Below are 19,875 nucleotides of genomic sequence, written 5' to 3'. Positions count from 1 at the left end.
ATGGGATGAAGCTAGGAGAGTACTTGATATGCCTCAGCTGAGCACAAACAATGATAGGCAGTTTCTATATCTTTTGGACAAGCTGGAGATCTCTAATCCAAACAATGACATGTACATGAATGCTATAAAGACTGAAGTCTCAAGGATCACAACTGCCTTTGACAGATCCCTAAATGAGATGAGCATATTTGTATATTGTCAGAGCGAAGGATCTTTCAAGGTGTCACTTCATCTGTTTGAGAATCGTTCTTTGTCAGAGACTTGGGTTCTTCTCAACAAAGTGAAAAGAAGCTCAGAATTGAATGAAGTTCTTCGAGAAAGGCTCAAAGAGTTTGCCAGCAGGGCTAGTCCTCAAGTGGTCAACAATCCTCATCAGGTAAGATTCTTTAAGTCTGACTGTCTTCAAATCTGCCAGCTCGATTCACAATCTCTTAAAGACTACTCAGCTAAGAATCTGGTCTGGATGGAACATCACTTAAGAACTGCTGGATATTCATCCATGTTGAAAACTCAAGCAGCTGATCTGATTCAAGCTTATTGTGAAAAGAATATTAAAAGGTACAATCAACTCAAGAATAAGCTAAAGACAGTTGGAGTTCAACCAGTTAGACCAGACAGCTTCACTTCAGAAAAGGATCGTGTCTTTGACAAGGAGTTGCTTCAAGATTTGGAAGAAGGTGAAGTCGGAAGAGAAGACAACTGAATTCAATTAGCTCAAAACTCACTGTAATATGATTAGAGCTTTACGAATCAAGATAGACTAATGTAGTTATATGTTCAGGCTAGAGGAACATCTATCTTGTATTCACTTGTAAATTTCGTTTGGAATCTGGAAAATGTTAAATATAATCCAGAACTTTTCTGCTATTTAATTTGCATTACTGTTTATATCTTTTTCTTATTTGTTAGTTGAGTTATCCTCTAGGTATTTGTTGTTATTTTCTAACAAACAAATAGGGGAGATTGAAAGGCATATGGCATAGCCTATTTGTTTATTCGATGATTTAACTCAACTCAAATAAGGGTGTAACAAGTAAATAGTGGTTCTATCGTCAGAGAGATCCCTCATAGTAACATATGTCAAAGGATTAAGTAACATTGTTCGTCTACAGACTTGATGACTTAATTCACTAGAAGAAGCTCAAGAAATTGATCAAGCCTCAGTGATATAAATCAAGATTGTGGATTTAATCAAGTGACGGAGATCTCGTCAGGCTATCAATTAATTACAAGGATTTAGTCTGAAGAAAATCAAGAGTATCAAGGTCAAGGCATGAAGAAACGTCACGGAAGTTAGTCACTCATGAACCAGACAGTACATCGAGTGTCAACATTGAAGTGGTGGAATTGATTCATAATTGACAGTGATTTTCAGAAGAATGGTTGCTGCTAAAGAGTAGTATTAATTCTCTATTAATTAATTAAGTCGTATAATTTAATTAAGAAAATAAATTATATCTGCAAAGATTAATTTATTGATTAATTGAATTAATTGATTAATTAATTCTGAATTAATATTATGTATTTTCAGAATTGATTTTGAATTAATATTCTATATTAATTCAGCAAGACTTTCTTTTGTATTAGCAAGACAATCGGTATGACAATCAATAGTCATACCGAAAGTCATGCCAGTTCATTTGATTGTCTTGCCAGTTCATTTAGATTGTCTTGCCAAAAGTCCTATCAGTTCAATTGATAGTCCTACCGAAAGTCTTACCAGTTTAAAGGATTGTCATGCTGAGCTAAATGGATTGTCTTGCCAATTAAAATCACAGGATTCAATATAAAACACAGCAGCTGTTTTTTCAAGAAGAGCAAAGCATTGAATATATCATTCAGCAGAACACAGAACAAAAGAAACCTGTAGAGAAATTATTGGAAATTCACAGATCATTTATTTCTAGTATTTATTGTTAAATCCAATCCACTAGAAATACTTTTCTTGTTCTTGTGTAACTATCTAGCGGATCGAAATCCCTAGAACTTAATCTCAAATCGCTTTTAGCATTTGATCTTTTTATTGCAAAAATAGAAAAAGTTCATGTCGAATTTATTCTAGATTTGTGATAATTGATTTGAGATTAATCCCTTGTAAACGTACCGTTGTTGTAACACCTTTCAAGTTTAATAATAATTTTATTTAACTTGAATTTTGTTTCACCTTTTTTATTCCGCATTTCATTCGATTAAACGGTATTGTTTGTATTCAACCCCCCTTCTACAAACATATTGAGACCTAACATTGATGTTCAAAATATCATATCAAGACCAATAGTTATGTTAGCACATGGCTTGTTCTTCTCATGGTATTGTCCAACCAAATCAGATGTATTCCTGAAAGATTTCAACTTAACTTCATTCTTCTAAATCTTCTCTTTTAACAGAGTTTCAATCTCATTGGCACACTTCAGCTTGTGCTTCAAATATTCATTTTCTTTCTTGACTGATTCAAGCACCACAAACAATAGATCCATCTTTTGCTTTTCATTCTCAAGCTTTTCATTTGCTTTAGTCAGTCTGCTGACTTCCTCATTGGAGGCTACTAAGCTAGTTTATAAGTGAAACATCTCCACACTCATCTTTTCCACAGTCTCCTTGTATTGATTAGCATTTAAATCAATAGTGGTTAGAGTTGGTACCTTTGATTTTGAAATAGATGCTTCTCCTTGCTCAAAATCCATGAGTGCATAGTTTCCAACTTCTTCATCCTCATCATCAACATCAGTATCATCCCAACTTTTTCCTTATATAATATAAGCTTTTCCAGACTACTTATTCAAGAGAGCTTCATACTTTGCTTCCAACTCAAGATAGGCCTTGTCTTTCTTCACCTTTTTAGGCTTTCTTCATTCAGTAGCAAAGTGACCCAACTCATCACAGTTGAAGCACCTTATCTTTGATCTGTCCACGGATCATGTTTTATAGCCCCTTTTGCTAACTGAATTGTACTGAGCTTTTGTTTTCCAATTGTTGCTGTTGGAAGATTGTCCCTTGCCTTTGAAAAACCTTGGCTTCGTGACTCTAATTTAGAAAATTTTCTACCCAAGTAAGCCATGGATTGATCCATTTCATCTAGCTCATTCAAGGTGTAATATTCATCTTCCTCCAGCTCCAACACAACTTGCTTTTGAGATCCTTTGTTCTTTTGTTCTATAGCTTGAATAATTGGAACTTGATCATCTTGCTCATCTTCACTTTCTTCTTTGTCATTAATAATCAAAGCACTTGAACCATCAACAACATGACCATAGTGTGCTTTCAATGACTTTCTTTGCAGCATCTCAAGTTCATAAGTTTTCAAGATTACATATAGAACTTCCAAAGTCATTCTGCTTAAATCTCTTCCTTCTCTTATGGCTGATATATTTTGTTCAAGATGATCGGGAAGAGCTAGCAAAAACTTTAGATTAACCTCCTCATCCTCATAATATTTATCATGTAGCTGCAAGTCATTTATCAGTTTATTGAACCTTTCAAAAATTTCAGTGATTCCTTCTTTTGGTTTAGCCATAAACCCCTCATACTGAGAAACAAGAATCCTCCTTTGGTTTGACCTAACCTCCTCTGTTCCCTCACATAAAATTTCTTTTTTCTCCCAGATCTGTTTGGCTATGTCACAGTTGACAATGTTATTGTACATTACCCTGTCAGGTGACTCTATCAAAATCAGCTGCAAGCCACTATCTAGAGAAACTTTTTCCTTTCCAGGTTTAGTATATTCTGAAGGATCTTTAGGAGCATAATATGCTGGAATGACCATGTCTCCATCTGTAAATTCCTCAACTCTTACCATGGGAGTGAAATGCCCATTTTTGAGGATCTGAATGTATAGTGGATTGGCCATACTGATAAACAACATCATTTTCTTCTTCCATAATGTATAGTTGGATCTGTCAAGGGTGGGGATCTTGATACTACTTAGTTTCTGTGTATTCATTCTACCAAGATCTTCAATCTGTTTGCTTTCATATTTTTCTCTGATACCATTGTTAGGTAATGAATACAATACAGTGGGGTGAATGTTTTTTGGACAATTTTAATCTTTATGAACTATTTTTGTATGGTGAACAAAGTAATCTAGTTTGTAGAGATAATATGTTTTAACAGAAATAATAAAACATGCACAGGAACATACTATCTTTCAAACCTCGCTTAATTTTGTATTAAAATCAAGTATGTGGTTTGCTACAAATTTATGGGTTCTTGTTATGTTAAGAACTCAGCTTCTCTCTTGAGAGTTACAAGAAATTTGGATCTCTTTGTTACAACTGAAATAAAGCATCTAGTATTTACTTTATAGAACAGTAACCACTGGTTTTACACAGCATTCAATAGCATGAACTAAACCCTACTTTAAGTTAAATAAAACTTTCTATTTATGTCTTAGTGTATCTTTTCAAATTGTGTATGTCTGTGACTTTACTTTGTCAGTTAATCTTGGACTTTGATCTTGTACTCTTCAAGCTACTTTTGTAGACTTTTCAAATCATTGATTGATTTGTTTGTTGATTGATAATCTTGGATATTTAACTGGTTTGCACTTTGTACTTTGAGTTTTACTTCGAGATCTTCCAGTTTGGTATATAGAGAACTAGACATCTCGATAAGTATAAAGGCTTATCGAGATCTCTTATTACTCTATAGTTGATATGACTAATCAATGTCTCTAAGTTCTCGAATGTGAAATTGACTTGTTGAGATCTCTGAGTTCTCGACTATAATCTTGACTTATCGAGATCTCTGAGTTCTCGAGTGTAACTCTGACTTATCGAGATCTCTGAGTCCTCAAGTGTAACTTTGACTTATCGAGATCTCTGAGTCCTCGAATGCACTTGAATTATCGAGGTCTTCATTTCTTTGCATATAGAATTTACTTATCGATATCTCTGAGTTCTCTAGTGACATTTTGACTTGTCGATATCTCAGAGTTCTCTAGTAAAGAAATGACTTGTCGATATATCCAATCTTCATGTCTTCAATTTGGCTTATCGATATCTCTGAGACTTCTCTATAAGCTTTTCTTGACTTCTCAATTAGTCATTCTGGAGTTCTCGAATGACTTCTCTATAAACTTAATCTCTGACTTGTAGATTTCTTGACTTAGAATGTTTTTCCCAAAATAGATTTATTCAACTCCAAGCTTCTTCTCCCTTTCTCTGAGGCATGATCTTCTTCCAGAGTTTATTCTTTGGCTTGAGACTGTTTACAGAAAAATACTCCAGTCTAATCTAATTACACTTTTACAGACTTAAGTGTTACAATCCAAAATGCAAACTTAGATTATCATACAACTTACTTAGGGTTGTCAATTTGACTTAGTCTTGTTATATTACAGGCATGTCTTGTACAACATAATCAACACATCTTTATTCATAATTTTAAATATCATTTAAAAGAATGACTTTTATGAATAAAAATAAAATTCCATAATTACAAGAATTATACTATAAAATAGCTTGGAATTTTAGAAATTTTATAAGATCACTTTTATAATTTTAGAGAAAATATATTTTTGAAAATTAGATTTCATCAAATTATATAATCTTGAAAATCACACACAAAATTCCAGATAAAACACTTTGCTCTTTGATTTATAATAATCTGCTATATTTGGTCGCATAAACATTTAATTGACACACATTCATGCAAACATACAATAATTACAAACAAATATCCCAAAATGACTCAATTACAAGTACTTAAATACTGGTTGTAACATCCTCTCCCACTTAAAGGATTATGTCCCCAAAATCTAGGAAAACAAATAAGGATATTGCACCTGCATATCAGACACTAACTCCCACGTTGATTCCTCAAACTTGGGATTCCTCCAAAGTATTTTCACTAATCTCACTGATTTATTCCTAAGACACTTTTCTTACCAGTCAAGTTTTTTGACGGGTTGCTCTACATAAGACAAATCTGCCTGAATTTCTATAGGGGCAAACTCTATCACATACTTGACATCTGGGTTATACTTCTTGAGTAATGAAACATGGAATATATTATGAACATTCTGATATTGTGGCGACAAAGCTCGTAAGCAACTTTCCCCACTTAAACGAAAACTTCAAAGGAACCGATGTAATGCGGTGCTAATTTTCCTTTCTTCCCAAATCTGGTCAATCCTTTCCATGGCGATACTTTTAACAATACCACTTCACCTACTTGGAAATTCACGTCTTTTTGAGCTGGGTCGTCGTACTTCCGTTGCTGTCTTGAGGAGCAAGCAATCTCTTCTGGATCAATTTGATTGTTTCCTTCATTCGGTTGAACCATTTCGGGGCTTTCCTTCTCCAACTTCGTCCCAATTTGTTGGTGATCTGCACTTCCTTACGTATAGAGCTTTGCATGGTGGTATGTCGATATTGGAATGATAGTTATTGTTGTAAGAGAACTCTACAAGCGATAAATGATTGTCCCAACTTCCTATGAAATCGATTGCACAACTGCGCAACATGTCTTCGATTTTCTGAATAGTTTGCTCACTTTGACCGTTCATTTGTGGATGATACACCGTGCTCATGTTTAACTTCGTACCAAGACTTTCTTGAAATTGTCTCCAAAATCTCGAATTAAATCGCGGGTCTCGATTCGAAACTATCGACACAGGTACGTTATGGAGTAATACGATCTCGCGCACATACAAGTGAAGCAATTTATCTAATAAAGATCTTTCATTGATTCGAAGAAAATGTGCTGACTTTATAGGCAATCAACTATAACCCATATAACATCGTGTCTGGATTTTATTCAAGGCAATCCTACTATGAAATCCATAATAATATTCTCCCACTTCCATTCTGGAATCTTTAAAGGCTGAATTAAACCACTAGGTCTCTGATGTTTTTCCTTCACCCTTTGACAAGTGTAACACTTGACGACTCATTCTGTAATTTCTCTTTTCATATTTGGCCACCAAAACTTCTTCTTCAAGTCATGGTAAATCTTCGTGCTTCCTGAATAAATTGATAATCGAGTTGTGTGCCTCTTGCAATATCTCGTTCTTTAGTTCGGTTACCTGAGGAATCCAGATTCTTGATGAAAATCCAAATATACCTTGGTCATCTTTTTGCGTGCACAATTCTTCTCCTGTTAGTTGATTATTCTCTTTGCTCAATACCTTTTCCTGACATCTCCTTATCTTTTCCAACAATTCTGGATGAAAAGTAATAGCTTGACACATTTCCCCCAATTCTTCTGCCAATACAAAGTTCTAGTTAAAATTCCTCAATCTCCTTAAACAATTCCTTTGACATTGTCATTATATTCAACTTCTCCTTTCTACTCAAAGCATCGGCTACCATATTTGCTTTTCCCGGGTGATAGTGTATCGAGCAATCGTAATCCTTAATTAGTTCCAACCATCTCTGTTGCCTCATATTGAGTTCCTTTTTCCTAAATATATACTTCAGGCTCTTATGATCCGTGTAAATTTCACATCTTTCTCCTTATAAATAGTGTCTCCAAATCTTGAGCGCGAATACAATGGCTACTAATTCCAAATCATGCGTAGGATACTTCAGTTCATGAGGTTTAAGCTGTCTTGATGCGTATGCATTCACCTTATTATGTTGCATTAGCACACAACCCAATCTTTATGTGAAGCATCACTGAATATCACAAATTCTCCTTTGTCATCTGGTAGTACTAACACTGAAGCGGTAACTAATCTCTGTTTTAGCTCTTGAAAGCTTTTTTCACATTTCGCATTCCATTCAAACTTCTGGTTCTTTCTTGTCAACTTAGTCAATGGTGTGGCAATCTTTGAGAAATCTTTTACGAATCTTCTATAGTATCCAGCCAAACCTAGAAAACTTCTCACTTTCGTAGGTGTCCTGGGTCTTTCCCAAATCATGACTGCTTCAATCTTTGCGGAACCTACCCTAATTCCTTCACTTCCAATTATATGTCCAAGAAATTGGACTTCCCTAAACCAAAACTCACACTTAAAAAATTTCGCGTACAACTTCTCTTGTCTGAGAGTTTCCAACACTATCCATAAATGTTGCTCGTGCTCTTCTTCTGACTTAGAGTATATCAAAATGTCGTCGATGAACACCACGATAAATTTTTCTAAGTACTTCTTGAAAACTTGATTCATTAGATCCATAAAATCTGTAGGGGCATTCGTTAACCCAAATGGCATTACTAAAAACTCATAATGTCTGTATCCTGTCCTAAATGTCATCTTCGTAATATCCTCTAGTTTGATCTTCAACTGATGGTATCATGTCCTTAAATCAATCTTGGAGAAACACTTAGCTCCCCTTAATTGGTCAAACTGATCATCTATTCTTGGTAATGGATATCAGTTCTTAATCGTCAACTTGTTCAACTCTCGATAATCTATACACAGTCTCATACTTCTGTCCTTCTTCTTTACAAATAGAACTGGCGCTCCCCATGACGATGTACTTGGCCTTATGACTCCTTTATCCAAAAGTTCTTGTAACTGACTCGCTAACTCTTTCATTTCCGCCGGTGCCATTCTAAATGGTGCCTTCGAAACTGGTTCTGCTCCTGGAGAAAGGTTGATCTCAAACTCAATTTGTCGATCTGGCGGTAGTCTAGGTAACTCTTCTGGAAATACATCCAGAAACTCCTTAACCACCGGGATCTCTTCTAAGCTGGGAACTTCCTTCTTCGTATCCACCACATAGGCTAGAAATGCTTCACAACCTTTTCTAAGCAACTTTTTAGCTTGAACAACTGTAAGAAACAATTGTCATTGCCTCTAACCTCTAAATATCACCCTTTCTCCACTTTCCGCTCTTAAATAAACCTTTTTAGATCTATAGTCTATCTGAGCATTATTCTTTTCTAACCAATTCATTCTTAATATTATATGAAATTCCCCTAACTTGAAGAGTATCAAGTCAAGTGGGAACTTGTGCCCTGAGATATCAATCTCACACTTTGGGCAGAATTGACTTAAGGGTATCTTCTCCAGATTAGCAATTAGCACATTCATTACTTCACTCATAGCCCTTCTATCACATCCTAATCTATCAACAAAAGTTTCATATATAAAGGATCTCGTAGCTCCCGGATCAATCAATACCTTAGATTTCATATTATTCACAGAAAGCTTACTTGCTATCACCTCTGAGTTCTGAACTGCATCCTTCATTTTTAAGTCAAAAGTTCTTGTTGTCGCTTGTGAAACTGGTTCAGATGGTGGAGATAAAGACAATACCTCAGCTGGTACAGTCGAATTGGTCGTTGCTACGCTCATCATACTCCTGATTGGTCCTATCGATTTGCACTCCCTAGCCATGTGTCCTGGCTTCCCACACTTGAAACACGTGACTTCCGTCTTCTAATCTTTACCTTCATTAGCCAAATGACCTTTCTGGTTGCACCGATAATATGTCATATTAATCTTGTTGTACACTCCCGGATGCTTCTTTCCAAAATGCTTGCATTCAACCCTTGGTGGCCTATTCTCTCTTGCTTGGCCCAGATTATGCTGATAATTCCCTTGGTTATCTTGCCTCATGTTCATCTCTCCTTTCCTTTGAGAATTCCCATTCATGTGGAACTCAATCTTCTTCACATCCCTATCTTACGGATTTCCGGATCCTGATCTATCTCCGTGAAAAGACATCTTCCTTTTTTTGTTATCTCTATCCTTCCTGGATTGCACTCCATTACTCTCAATCAATGCTGCTTTCTACACTACTCCTGCATAAGTACCAATATCAAACATCGACACCTTATCTCGAATCCTATACTCAAGGCCCCGCTGAAACCTCTTGGCCTACTCTTCCTCAATATTAACATACTTCGTAACAAATCTCGACAACTTCGTAAACTTCTTCTTAAATTCCAACACAGTCATAATTCCTTGCTTCAATTTCAAAAATTTTATCTCCATTTGATTCTGCATATACTTAGAATAATACTTCTCCAGAAATAGTTCCTTGAATCACTCCCAAGCAATCATTTGAGTCTCCTTCAAAGCTTGAACTGAATCCCACCAACAGATAACTTCACCTTTCAGGAAATAACTAGCATAAACCATCTTCTGATCTTCCCCTAGTTGAACTAACTCAAAAGCTCTTTCCATCTCTCATATCTAGGTGTTGGCCACAACTGGATCAGTGGTATTATGAAAAGCTGGAGGGTTCACATTCTGAAAAGCTTTAAACGTCACAACGGGTTGAGGAGGTACTTGTGGATCTGGTTGATGTTGGTGTTGATCATGATTCTCCGGGTTTCGAAATTGTTGTTGTTGGCATTGTTGTTGAAGAGTTTTTTGTTGCTGAGATATTACATTGGTTTGTTGTTGCAAAGTTTCCAATATTTAAAGGATATGTAATAGAAGTACTGGTTTACTTCGTCTTTTTAGGTGGTATGATTCTGAAATAAAAGGTATTACAAAATAGTTGTGAATATTGCAATTATTTCAAAGTCAAGGTGTTATGAAGTTAAGGTGATCACATGCATTCAGATTTCGATTATTGGTAATAAAGGTGATATACAGTTCTAGATATAGAAATAAAAGCGAAGCTGAAATAAAACGATGGTACATAAAGATTAAAATGGGGTTTAACATAACCAAATAAGGTTAGAATTTAAAAGACATCAACATCATAGTTCTGAAAATGGAAATAAGGAAACTACATAGTTCGAAAGGTACAACAACGTAAAGGATAGCCAACTGGAAAGGAAATAGGAAATATGGCTCCTAGTTCGGCCTAACGGTCATCCTCCTAAGTCTCCTCGTTATCATCTCGAGCTATCAAAATCTCTTCCCACTGTTCTCCCTGAAGTACCTTCATGATACCTTGGAGTTCATCTGCTATCATCTGGATAGTGTACTGATTGTTGCGGTCGCGGTGTGCTAGAATCTCCCCGAGCTTAGTGTTAAAAAACTGCGTCAAGAACTCGAGTCTCGTAATCAACTGTGCCTCAGGTTCCTCTCTAAGTCGTGAATCATCCTGAAAAGCTACATCCAGTCGCCCCATAAGTCGGTCGTACTTCCCTTGGAGCCTATCAAATTGAAGCCTCAAGTCAGCGTACATGGAGAAAGCAATAATGTCAGATGGCGCCGAGGACGAGGATGATTGCATACTTTGTTGAAAAACAATATATATATAGGGGAAATATTAGCAACTTACTCGAATAATATTTACCTACTCTCTCGTATTTCCTATATATATACTCTATATCCTATTTGGACTGTTCAGGGACTCTAAACCTTAGCTCTGATACCAAAACCTGTAACAGCCCGAAAATAAAACTAAAAGATAACAATTGAGAAATATAAGTTATTACAAACGGTTCTTTACAACAAAATCCAAGATCACAAAGGTTCAGTGTTAAAACAGTCCAACACTAACATCTATTACATCTTTTACATAACTACCGGTCCTCACACAATCACCGATACTACATGAGCTCTCACATAAGCCTCAGCATCTCCAGAGGACTTACGAGCAGTCTGCTTGAATCTAACCATACTTGCTAGCTGAAATAACATGAATAAATGGCAAGAAGTGGGCCAAATGCTCAACAAGATATATAATAAGACATAATTTAACAATATAGCAATTCACAATTCGAAGATGGGGTGGATGGCATCATTATTCAGGTAAAAATCATTTTCAAATCAAATCATTGCTTAAAAATTATTTTATGACGCTACGGATTATAGCCGGTGATTAGCCGTGATGTAATCCCGAACCTCGTCGGGTTCTAACAAATTTTAATTGGGATCCCTAGGCAACTTTTAAGCCTAATATTATAAATGTGAAAGGGACTTGCGTCTTAGTCTAATTCACTAATCTCACAAAACATTTCTTTTATTTTGAAAATCTCTTTTAAGCAATTTTCATTTATAAAACTGATGTCAGAGGGAAATTCCAAAGATTCTAAGTAAAGATATCAATTTTTATCAAGGGAAACTATCTCTCACTAGTGGGGTCATCAACGAGAAATATCAATGATTCAATGATTAAGGAAGAAAGTATCGAAAAAGGATCATTATGATAATCAATATGATATGTCACAGTAGTTGCATCAGGTAAGTTTGAAAGGGAACATCACGTGCAATAGTTATATGTGGGATAGTAGGGTACTTGCATACGGAATTTAAAAATCATCAATAAGTATAAGCAATTCCTCGTGAAAGTAAATTGCAATCAAGGATGATAAGGTTGAGACATTTGCATAATATATGTTTTACAGGGGGGAAAACATTTTCATATAATGAGTATGAAAGAGGGCTTCTTGCTTAAATAAATTTGAAAGGAGTAGAACACTTGCATAAAATAAGTTATGAAGGGGAGGTGCACTTGCCTCTTATAATGACCTTAGCTACACAAAAGCAACCCTGAGCTCCCCTAATTGACTTTGATGGCAAGAGTCTTTCCTCTATCTTCTCTTGAACCTACACATATATACAACCTCATTACTAAAGGTTCTATACACAACTCGAATGACTCTTATACTATTCGACTCAAATGCAACACATATGCACGAATTCACTTATTACCATGCATCTTTATCACATAAACACTTAGTGCACATAATCACATATCATTATAAGTAGTCACATAGAAACATGGCACATAATTCACATAATCATACGAATCTCGAATGATATAAGGACACTCTACCCTTGACCTTTCGATCTTTGTTATTCCTCATTCTCAGACACCAAACCTTGAAATTCCTAGGTACTATAAATCCAATTCATTTGAGTATTATTAGCACATTCCCTTATAATAACCTTTAACTATCTTAAACATAATGAGTCACACCTAGGACTCACCTAATTGAACTCCCAAACACCTCACACAAGCCTATCCTTCCCGAGAGTTCCATTCGGCACCATCTTGTGTGCCTTGGCAAATTCGAATCTTTATACGTAGTGCATTCACTAAAATATGACTTTTAATAACTCCTTACTCATAAAAATAACTCCCAAACTTGGTTTGACACTGAGGCCTCACTTGGGCTCACCTATGGCTTCCTATGAAGTTGACATAATTCTGCAGATTACAACTTTGCAAATTGTCATATTTTACCCAACTTAAAACCCCTTAAACTTGCTCTAAGGTTGGTTCTAATTGATTAATAAGCTTCCCTAGACTCCATTACATATTTACCTATCAAGGCCCGAGGTTACTTACCCAAAACCAATCCTAAATTGGACCCTAAACATGCTAACTCCAAAATTGTCTCTGTTTTGGGTTACTCTCGGTTTTACACCAATGCACCCATCAAAAACAAAGCATTTCCTCAAATTACGGCTACTGAACTCAAGCCTATACTATGAATAAATATTCTGGAGCTTGGGCCCCCTAGGGCCTCACAAATGCTCACTCAAAACACTCCAATCTTTTGACCAAAACTTCAACCCAACACTCAAGTTAAACTACCCATCCTTCCTTACTCTCATTCGACTCTAAACACTCCACCACAAGGATCAAAAAAAACTAAATCTCTCTCCCTCTTATTCAACCAACCATATACTGAAAAGATCATTCCATACTCTAAAAATCATAATAATTAATAGTATATATATACAACAATGCATGAATGACAATTAACTTCATTTTCGAACTTAACATGCACATATTCGAATTTTTAACTTCAAACCAAGTCATTATAGCCACGAATTATGCTCCCTTAACAATTATAATACTTTAATATAGCAAGGCAAGTCATTACCTAGTACATGCAAAGCAATATCAAGACTAAAACCTCACAAATTTGAACATATAGGCAAGAAATCATTTAAACTTGATAATACTCTACTTATACCTTTAGATCACAATCTAAAACTTACATGCAAGCATTTATATCATTATATGTCAAGCAAAACGTGGCATTCATGAGTTTATACTAACATTCAAAACTTGAAAACATGGGGATCATTGACATGCATGAACTTAAATCAAGAGATAAGCTTGAAAACATGATTTTTACACTAAATGCAAAGAAAATAACTTAATTTAGCTCCATTCGGCTCCTTTTTAAGCCATTCCCGAATGGTGAGGAGGGGAATGGTGGGAATATAACACTTCACACACCATTACCTTCTCCAAAAATAATGTATCTCATGGTTTGGACCTTAAGTTCATAAGAACCAAAGTCTTCCACTTGAGTTGTTAAATAACTTAGGCATGCAACACTTAATCACTTAAATTCTTGTACAAAACATATAAATATAACTTGAACAAAGGTAGAAGGGTTAGATTACACTAAGATCTTGAATAATTGAATGAAATTTAAGTGTGTGTGTGTGTGTGTTTGTTTTGGTTTGGCCGAGAGAGAGGAAAAAAATAGATAAGGGAGAGAAAGAAGTAGCTTGGTTGAGTGGTTAATCTCCAAAAATGATTCACTTAATGTGGTTTTGTATTTTTAGGCGCTACTTGGATAGTGAAGTGGGTAAGTACTAAACTAACCTTCTCCCAAAATAACCAAGTTTTTGCATGCAAGGCTATTCTAGTAAATTGGTTAATAAAAAGAAGTTAGTGGGGTTGGAAATGACTTTGGTACCCCTCTCTCCTTTTGGATGTTTAAATGCATGCAAAGGCAATGGGTAATCAACAAATCAATGGGTAATCAACAAATCTTTATTCACAATTCTAAATATCATTTAAAAGAATGACTTTTATAAATAAAAATAAAATTCCATAAATTACAAGAATTATACTATAAAATAGCTAGGAATTTTAGAAATTTTGTAAGATCACTTTTATAATTTTAGAGAAAATATATTTTTAAAAAGTAGAATTCATCAAATTATAAAATCTTGAAAATCACACATAAAATTCCAAATAAAATAATTTGCTCATCGATTTATAATAAGCTGCTATATTTGGTCGCATAAACATTAAATTGACACACATTCATGCAAACATACAATAATTACACAAAAATATCCCAATATGACTCAGTTACAGGTACTTAAATACTAGTCGTAATAGTTTATTAACAGGAATGCTACATAATCAAACGCACAAGACAAAAAAACAATCAGTTGCAGATCGACTCAATACAAAAGAACAAAAAATGTATGTGACTAGTGTGTTATATATTTTTTCTTTTCTTAATTTGAAGTGACTTCTGTAAGACAACAAGGTGTTTCCTAAACTTACAAAACGTTTCCAGAGGCTTAAATTGATAAAATAGAAGAAACGAAGACTACGGACTACCTAACATATACAGTCTGAATGAAAGTTTGCAGGAAAACAAAGAAAAAAAATATAACATATGTATTTTTTAATGTTTTTATTTAGAGGTACAGTCAATTACCCGGTGTTCTCATCGTGTACAAAAAAATCAAGTACCCATCATCTTCTTCAAAAGTAGTGCCTGGTTGACGAGGGACAAACATGGCCTCTGAACCGAATTTACCAACTCCAGGGTCAAAGATACCATAAACGTTTCCTCCAACTTCGAAATTTCTTTTTCCAGTCTCTGGTTCTATTTACATATCAAATTTAACAATTCCAATGACCTTTGACATGTTGTACATTATAGTTCCATATACAAATTATCGTTTCTTAAATCTATCGATGTAATTATCAATTGCAATGTGATGCTTATAATAAAACAACATCAACTGAAGTATCAAAATAAGATTGGTAATTAGGCATTTGATGAATTTCAGATTTTAAATATAGCTAACTAGATGTTGAAATATATGAGCATTTCCAACTGTCCAATGTGTTATCACAACTAAACATAATTATAATAACATGATAATTTCCTTCATATGATTCCATCATTTTATTCTTTAATCAAAACATCATTGTAGACAGTTATCCTTAATAATGTTCTTTGGTAAAATAGAAGAAATTTGATAATTTAGCTTCATAACTGCCAGTATAAGCTTTCACTAATCCTAGGATAATCAACAGAGGATGCTGAGAGTTTTTTTGTGAAGCTAGACCACTTTTTATGTTGAATCTCATCTCAAACCTGAGATTCATTTATAGTTAGTGGCTTCCAGTCTAGTTATACGATGTATTATCTTTAATCTATATGTAGCAACAGCCCTACAGTTCGGAGTTATATTCGTCAAGATCTAAGTCTAGATTCTCAATGCGGCAACTGATCAAAATAAATCCATCGCCTTCCAAGTATCGGCTGATAAGAGAAAGTGTTAAAAATATTATCCATAACAATCAAAGAGAAGCACCAGACACAGGCAACTATATCATCCTGAATTAACATATGTTAGCAGTTACTAGTACTACTAGCCGTTAATATCCATTTATGAGGTGATTTCAAGCTAAATTTTCAACATAGATGTTATGAAACAGTAAAAGAAATAACTTTCCATCAAGAATGTTATATAAATTTAAACCAACCATTTCAGACCATAATATGTTATCTCATAAACAGAGATCATGCAAACATATCTGTAAGTGTGAGACTGAGGAAATGAAATGTTTTGGGAACTACAACCTTTAAAAGATATGCATATATTTTATTTCGAATGAATCAAGAACCTGATGTCTCACCATTGTGAAATATGAATCAATTTGGGAGCTCAAACAATTTAATCATTAGCTCATTTTTTGCATACCGTGGAAGCACACCAAAGCGGGCTTTTTTAGTTGCATCAAATGTGTATATCAGCTTATTTTCCATCACCATTTCCTAAATATTAAACTCCATGTTTCAGTGAAGTTGAATCAGGATTATCTCTATTTTATGTAGATTACAGACTAGAATGAGGTAAAATATCATAAAGATGATGGTCTTAATATTCATATCCACACAACCTATGCATACATAAGTACGCAATTAGTCCCCTTACCTTGGGTTTCAAGTACAAGGGTAGGTCCATTATAATTGCATAATTTTCAGTGATGACGGAGTCATGCATCATAATAGAGTCTGACAATGTTACTGGAACTGGATCATTCATGTCACTGTCTTTGGAAATCACTGTGTATGTTATATATGGAGGTGTGGGTGCATTTACAAAGGTAAACATTTCACCTGTAAGCAAAAGAGCTTTATCAAAGAAGTATTACAGTTAGCCAAAAAAATCATAAAAATATCTGGGACAATGGCTTTTACCGGTACATGGGTCAACTTTCGGATGAGCAGTGAAGGAATGTGTGAGTTTCTTGTCATAATCCAACAAGCCAAGAGTTTGTAAATCCCCATCTTTCAGTACTTTAATAACATCTGCAGATAGAAAATTAACATTTTAGTTATGCAATATAACATAGGTTTCATGCACCTATCATGTGCAAAAATTTAAAGCGAGAATTTCCAGAAGTGATGAGGCAAACAAATAAGTTGACATCTTACACAATTTTGATTCATAAACTAAAACAATATCAAACTACAGTCTGAGTGATAACTAGCACATTCATCTATTTGCTAGAGTAGCAACATACTTTTTCTTGCTAAAGAAGACATGTTAAAGAATTAAAAGGGTTGGCCTACATAGAACCTTATTTAGTTATCTGGGTATCAACTGTTACTAGGGTATCATTGTATCAACGTACATTACATAGTCTGTTTTAGGGATTGGCGATTTACCCATTTAGTGACTTTTGGCAGGTACTGCTGGGTCGGGTGAATTCAATAATAGACGCCTGTTGGCATTCCAGCCTTCCTTCACTTTCAGGGCAGCAAATTCAGGTGCATCAACAACAACAACAACATGCACAAGGGAGGCTTCTTATATGTTTGGTTGGAATTGTGAGGTATAAAAGAAAGGCATTTAATGAATATTCTTTCTTTCCTACTTTACTAAGCAAAAAATAGAAGATACTATTATTTTCAGGGTTCTGTTCCCTGAAAATCATGTGTCAGGGAACGTTTATCCAACACACTGCTCCCTGGCCGTTGGATCGTTGATCCAACGGCCAGGATTAAAAAAAATATCTTTTTCCGTGCTTTTTTTCCGCTAATCGTTGGCCTTCCATGCTTAATATACGCGGAACTGCTTTCCCTTTCACGGTTATTAATAGCGGAAGGACTCTACTTGTAGTTTATAACCCTAAAACGATCACACTTTCCAATTTGTGCAACTTTTGTCAAATTGGAGAGCAAATTTGGGGGATTTATTGGTTTTGTTCATCCTTACTCACTAATTTCCATTTGGTAAGCTAGATTTCTTGTTTTTTTCTTGTTTTAAATATGGATAAGTTGTTTACTAGGTTTGAAGGTAGAAAAGCTTTAAAAAGAAGTGATAAAGTAATACATAATGTTGTAAATAGTGAAGTTTTTGATGTTAGTGGTAGTTACTTATGTAATGATAATGTAGATTATGTTAACCTTGTTGATGTTTGTAATAAATATGTCTTTTCTAATGAAACTAAATTTAAAAATGAAGATTTGCATGAAAATAGTGAGTTTATGCATGATAGTAGTGAGGCAATGGATATGAGTGTTGTTGGAGAAGAAGATATTGTAATTCCTTTCTTGAGTCAAAATTTCCCTAATTTAGTAGCCGCCAAAAATGTAATTAGGGCTTACGCTTTGAAAAATGGGTTTACAATTAAGATCCAAAATACACAAAGACGCGTGGACAGAACAATATATTCCCGTACTTATGTTTGTAATTTAGCGGGAGAAAACCGCGATAAAGAACTCGTAGAGGATGAAAAAGTTTTGATAGGAAGTGTCGGTAGTGCGAAGAAGAAAAGGCGCAGAGATAAACTTCCTAGAAGTGGATGTAAATTTAGGATTTATGTGATTAATAGGCGAAATATAAGGCATTGGGAGATAACATCGTTGGAGTTAAATCACAACCACGATGTTGTGTCACCTTCTGAGAGGAGTTTCATTAAAAGGGAGCGACATGTAACCACCGCTTAAAAGAATTTAATTACGAGTTTTCATGTTTCGGGTATTAGACCTAGACAACAAATGAATATATTTGGAAAAATGCACGGAGGAGAGGAGCAAGTAGGGTTTCATGCCCAACACTTGAGAAATGTCGTGCGTGATTTTAGAAAAGATAATTTAGGTGTGAATGATGCTCAAGCGGGATTGTATTTGTTACATAGGTTAGAAGAGGACAGTGGAGGAATTTTTTTTATTCAGACTATAATTGATGAAGAAGGAAGTTTGAAGTTTCTTTTATGGGTTGACCCCCGGTCGTTGTTGGCCCACAAAAATTTTGGTGATGTGGTTTCATTCGATATAATATATCGAACAAATAGGTATGCTATGCCGTTTGTTCCTTTTACCGGGGTAAATCATCACTATCAATTGGTTCTCTTTGGATTTGCACTAATGCGTGATAAATTAAAGACTACATTTGAGTGGGTTTTTGGTACTTGGTTAGAGGCCGTTGAAGTAAAAGCACCTTTGGCTATTATCACAGATCAAGATCAAGCTATGGCGGGAGCAATTCAATCTCAACTACCAAACACGACACATTTGTTGTGTTTGTGACATATTAGTAACAAATTTTCGGAGAAGCTCTCAACCTACTATGCAAAGGAAGAATTTAAAGGTGACTTCAACAATTGCATATATCACTCATTGACCGAAGAAATTTTTGAGGATAGGTGGAAAATATTGATCTTAAAATACAAGTTGGAAGATAATACATGATTGCAAGGCTTGTATAATTTGAAGCATAAGTGGATCGATACTTATACATGCAATATTTTTTCCACGGGTCAAAAAATAACATCGAGAAGCGAAGGAATGAATGCCTTTTTTTATGCTTATGTAGGGTCTTGCACGGGGTTGAAAGAATTTATTGAGGGTGCACAAAAAGGTTTAGAAAGACAATTCATGCATGAGAAAAAAGAGGATTACAATACACGTCACAAAATACGTTGCATGCGAATGAAGACCGCCTTGGAGCACCATGCCACTTCCATTTATACCAAAGAGATGTTTAAAAGATTTAAAGACCAATTGGTTGAG

At 35.0% G+C, this 19,875-nt stretch overlaps 1 protein-coding gene and 1 pseudogene across 1 annotated transcript; one reads left to right on the top strand and one right to left on the bottom strand.

The window, feature by feature from the left end:
* The window catches only part of LOC141685347 (carotenoid 9,10(9',10')-cleavage dioxygenase-like), an 84,557-nt pseudogene extending 67,027 nt beyond the window's left edge, over nucleotides 1–17,530 (bottom strand).
* A 1,349-nt stretch (nucleotides 17,531–18,879) lies between these two features.
* LOC141685346 (protein FAR1-RELATED SEQUENCE 5-like) lies at nucleotides 18,880–19,392 on the top strand. The gene has a single exon (XM_074490455.1). It carries the CDS (start codon nucleotides 18,880–18,882, stop codon nucleotides 19,390–19,392), a length of 513 nt encoding a protein of 170 aa, XP_074346556.1.
* Nucleotides 19,393–19,875: the final 483 nt, after the last annotated feature.

The sequence above is a fragment of the Apium graveolens genome, chromosome 9 (assembly GCF_009905375.1).
Source record: "Apium graveolens cultivar Ventura chromosome 9, ASM990537v1, whole genome shotgun sequence".
NCBI classification, from domain to species: domain Eukaryota; kingdom Viridiplantae; phylum Streptophyta; class Magnoliopsida; order Apiales; family Apiaceae; genus Apium; species Apium graveolens.
Note: the sequence above shows the minus strand (reverse complement) of the source record. Positions and strands in the feature narration are given on the sequence as shown.

What these genes read in the sequence shown, in the direction of transcription:
- LOC141685346 (XM_074490455.1), top strand. Translation starts at nt 18,880, where the DNA reads ATGCACGGAGGAGAGGAGCAAGTAGGGTTTCATGCCCAACACTTGAGA.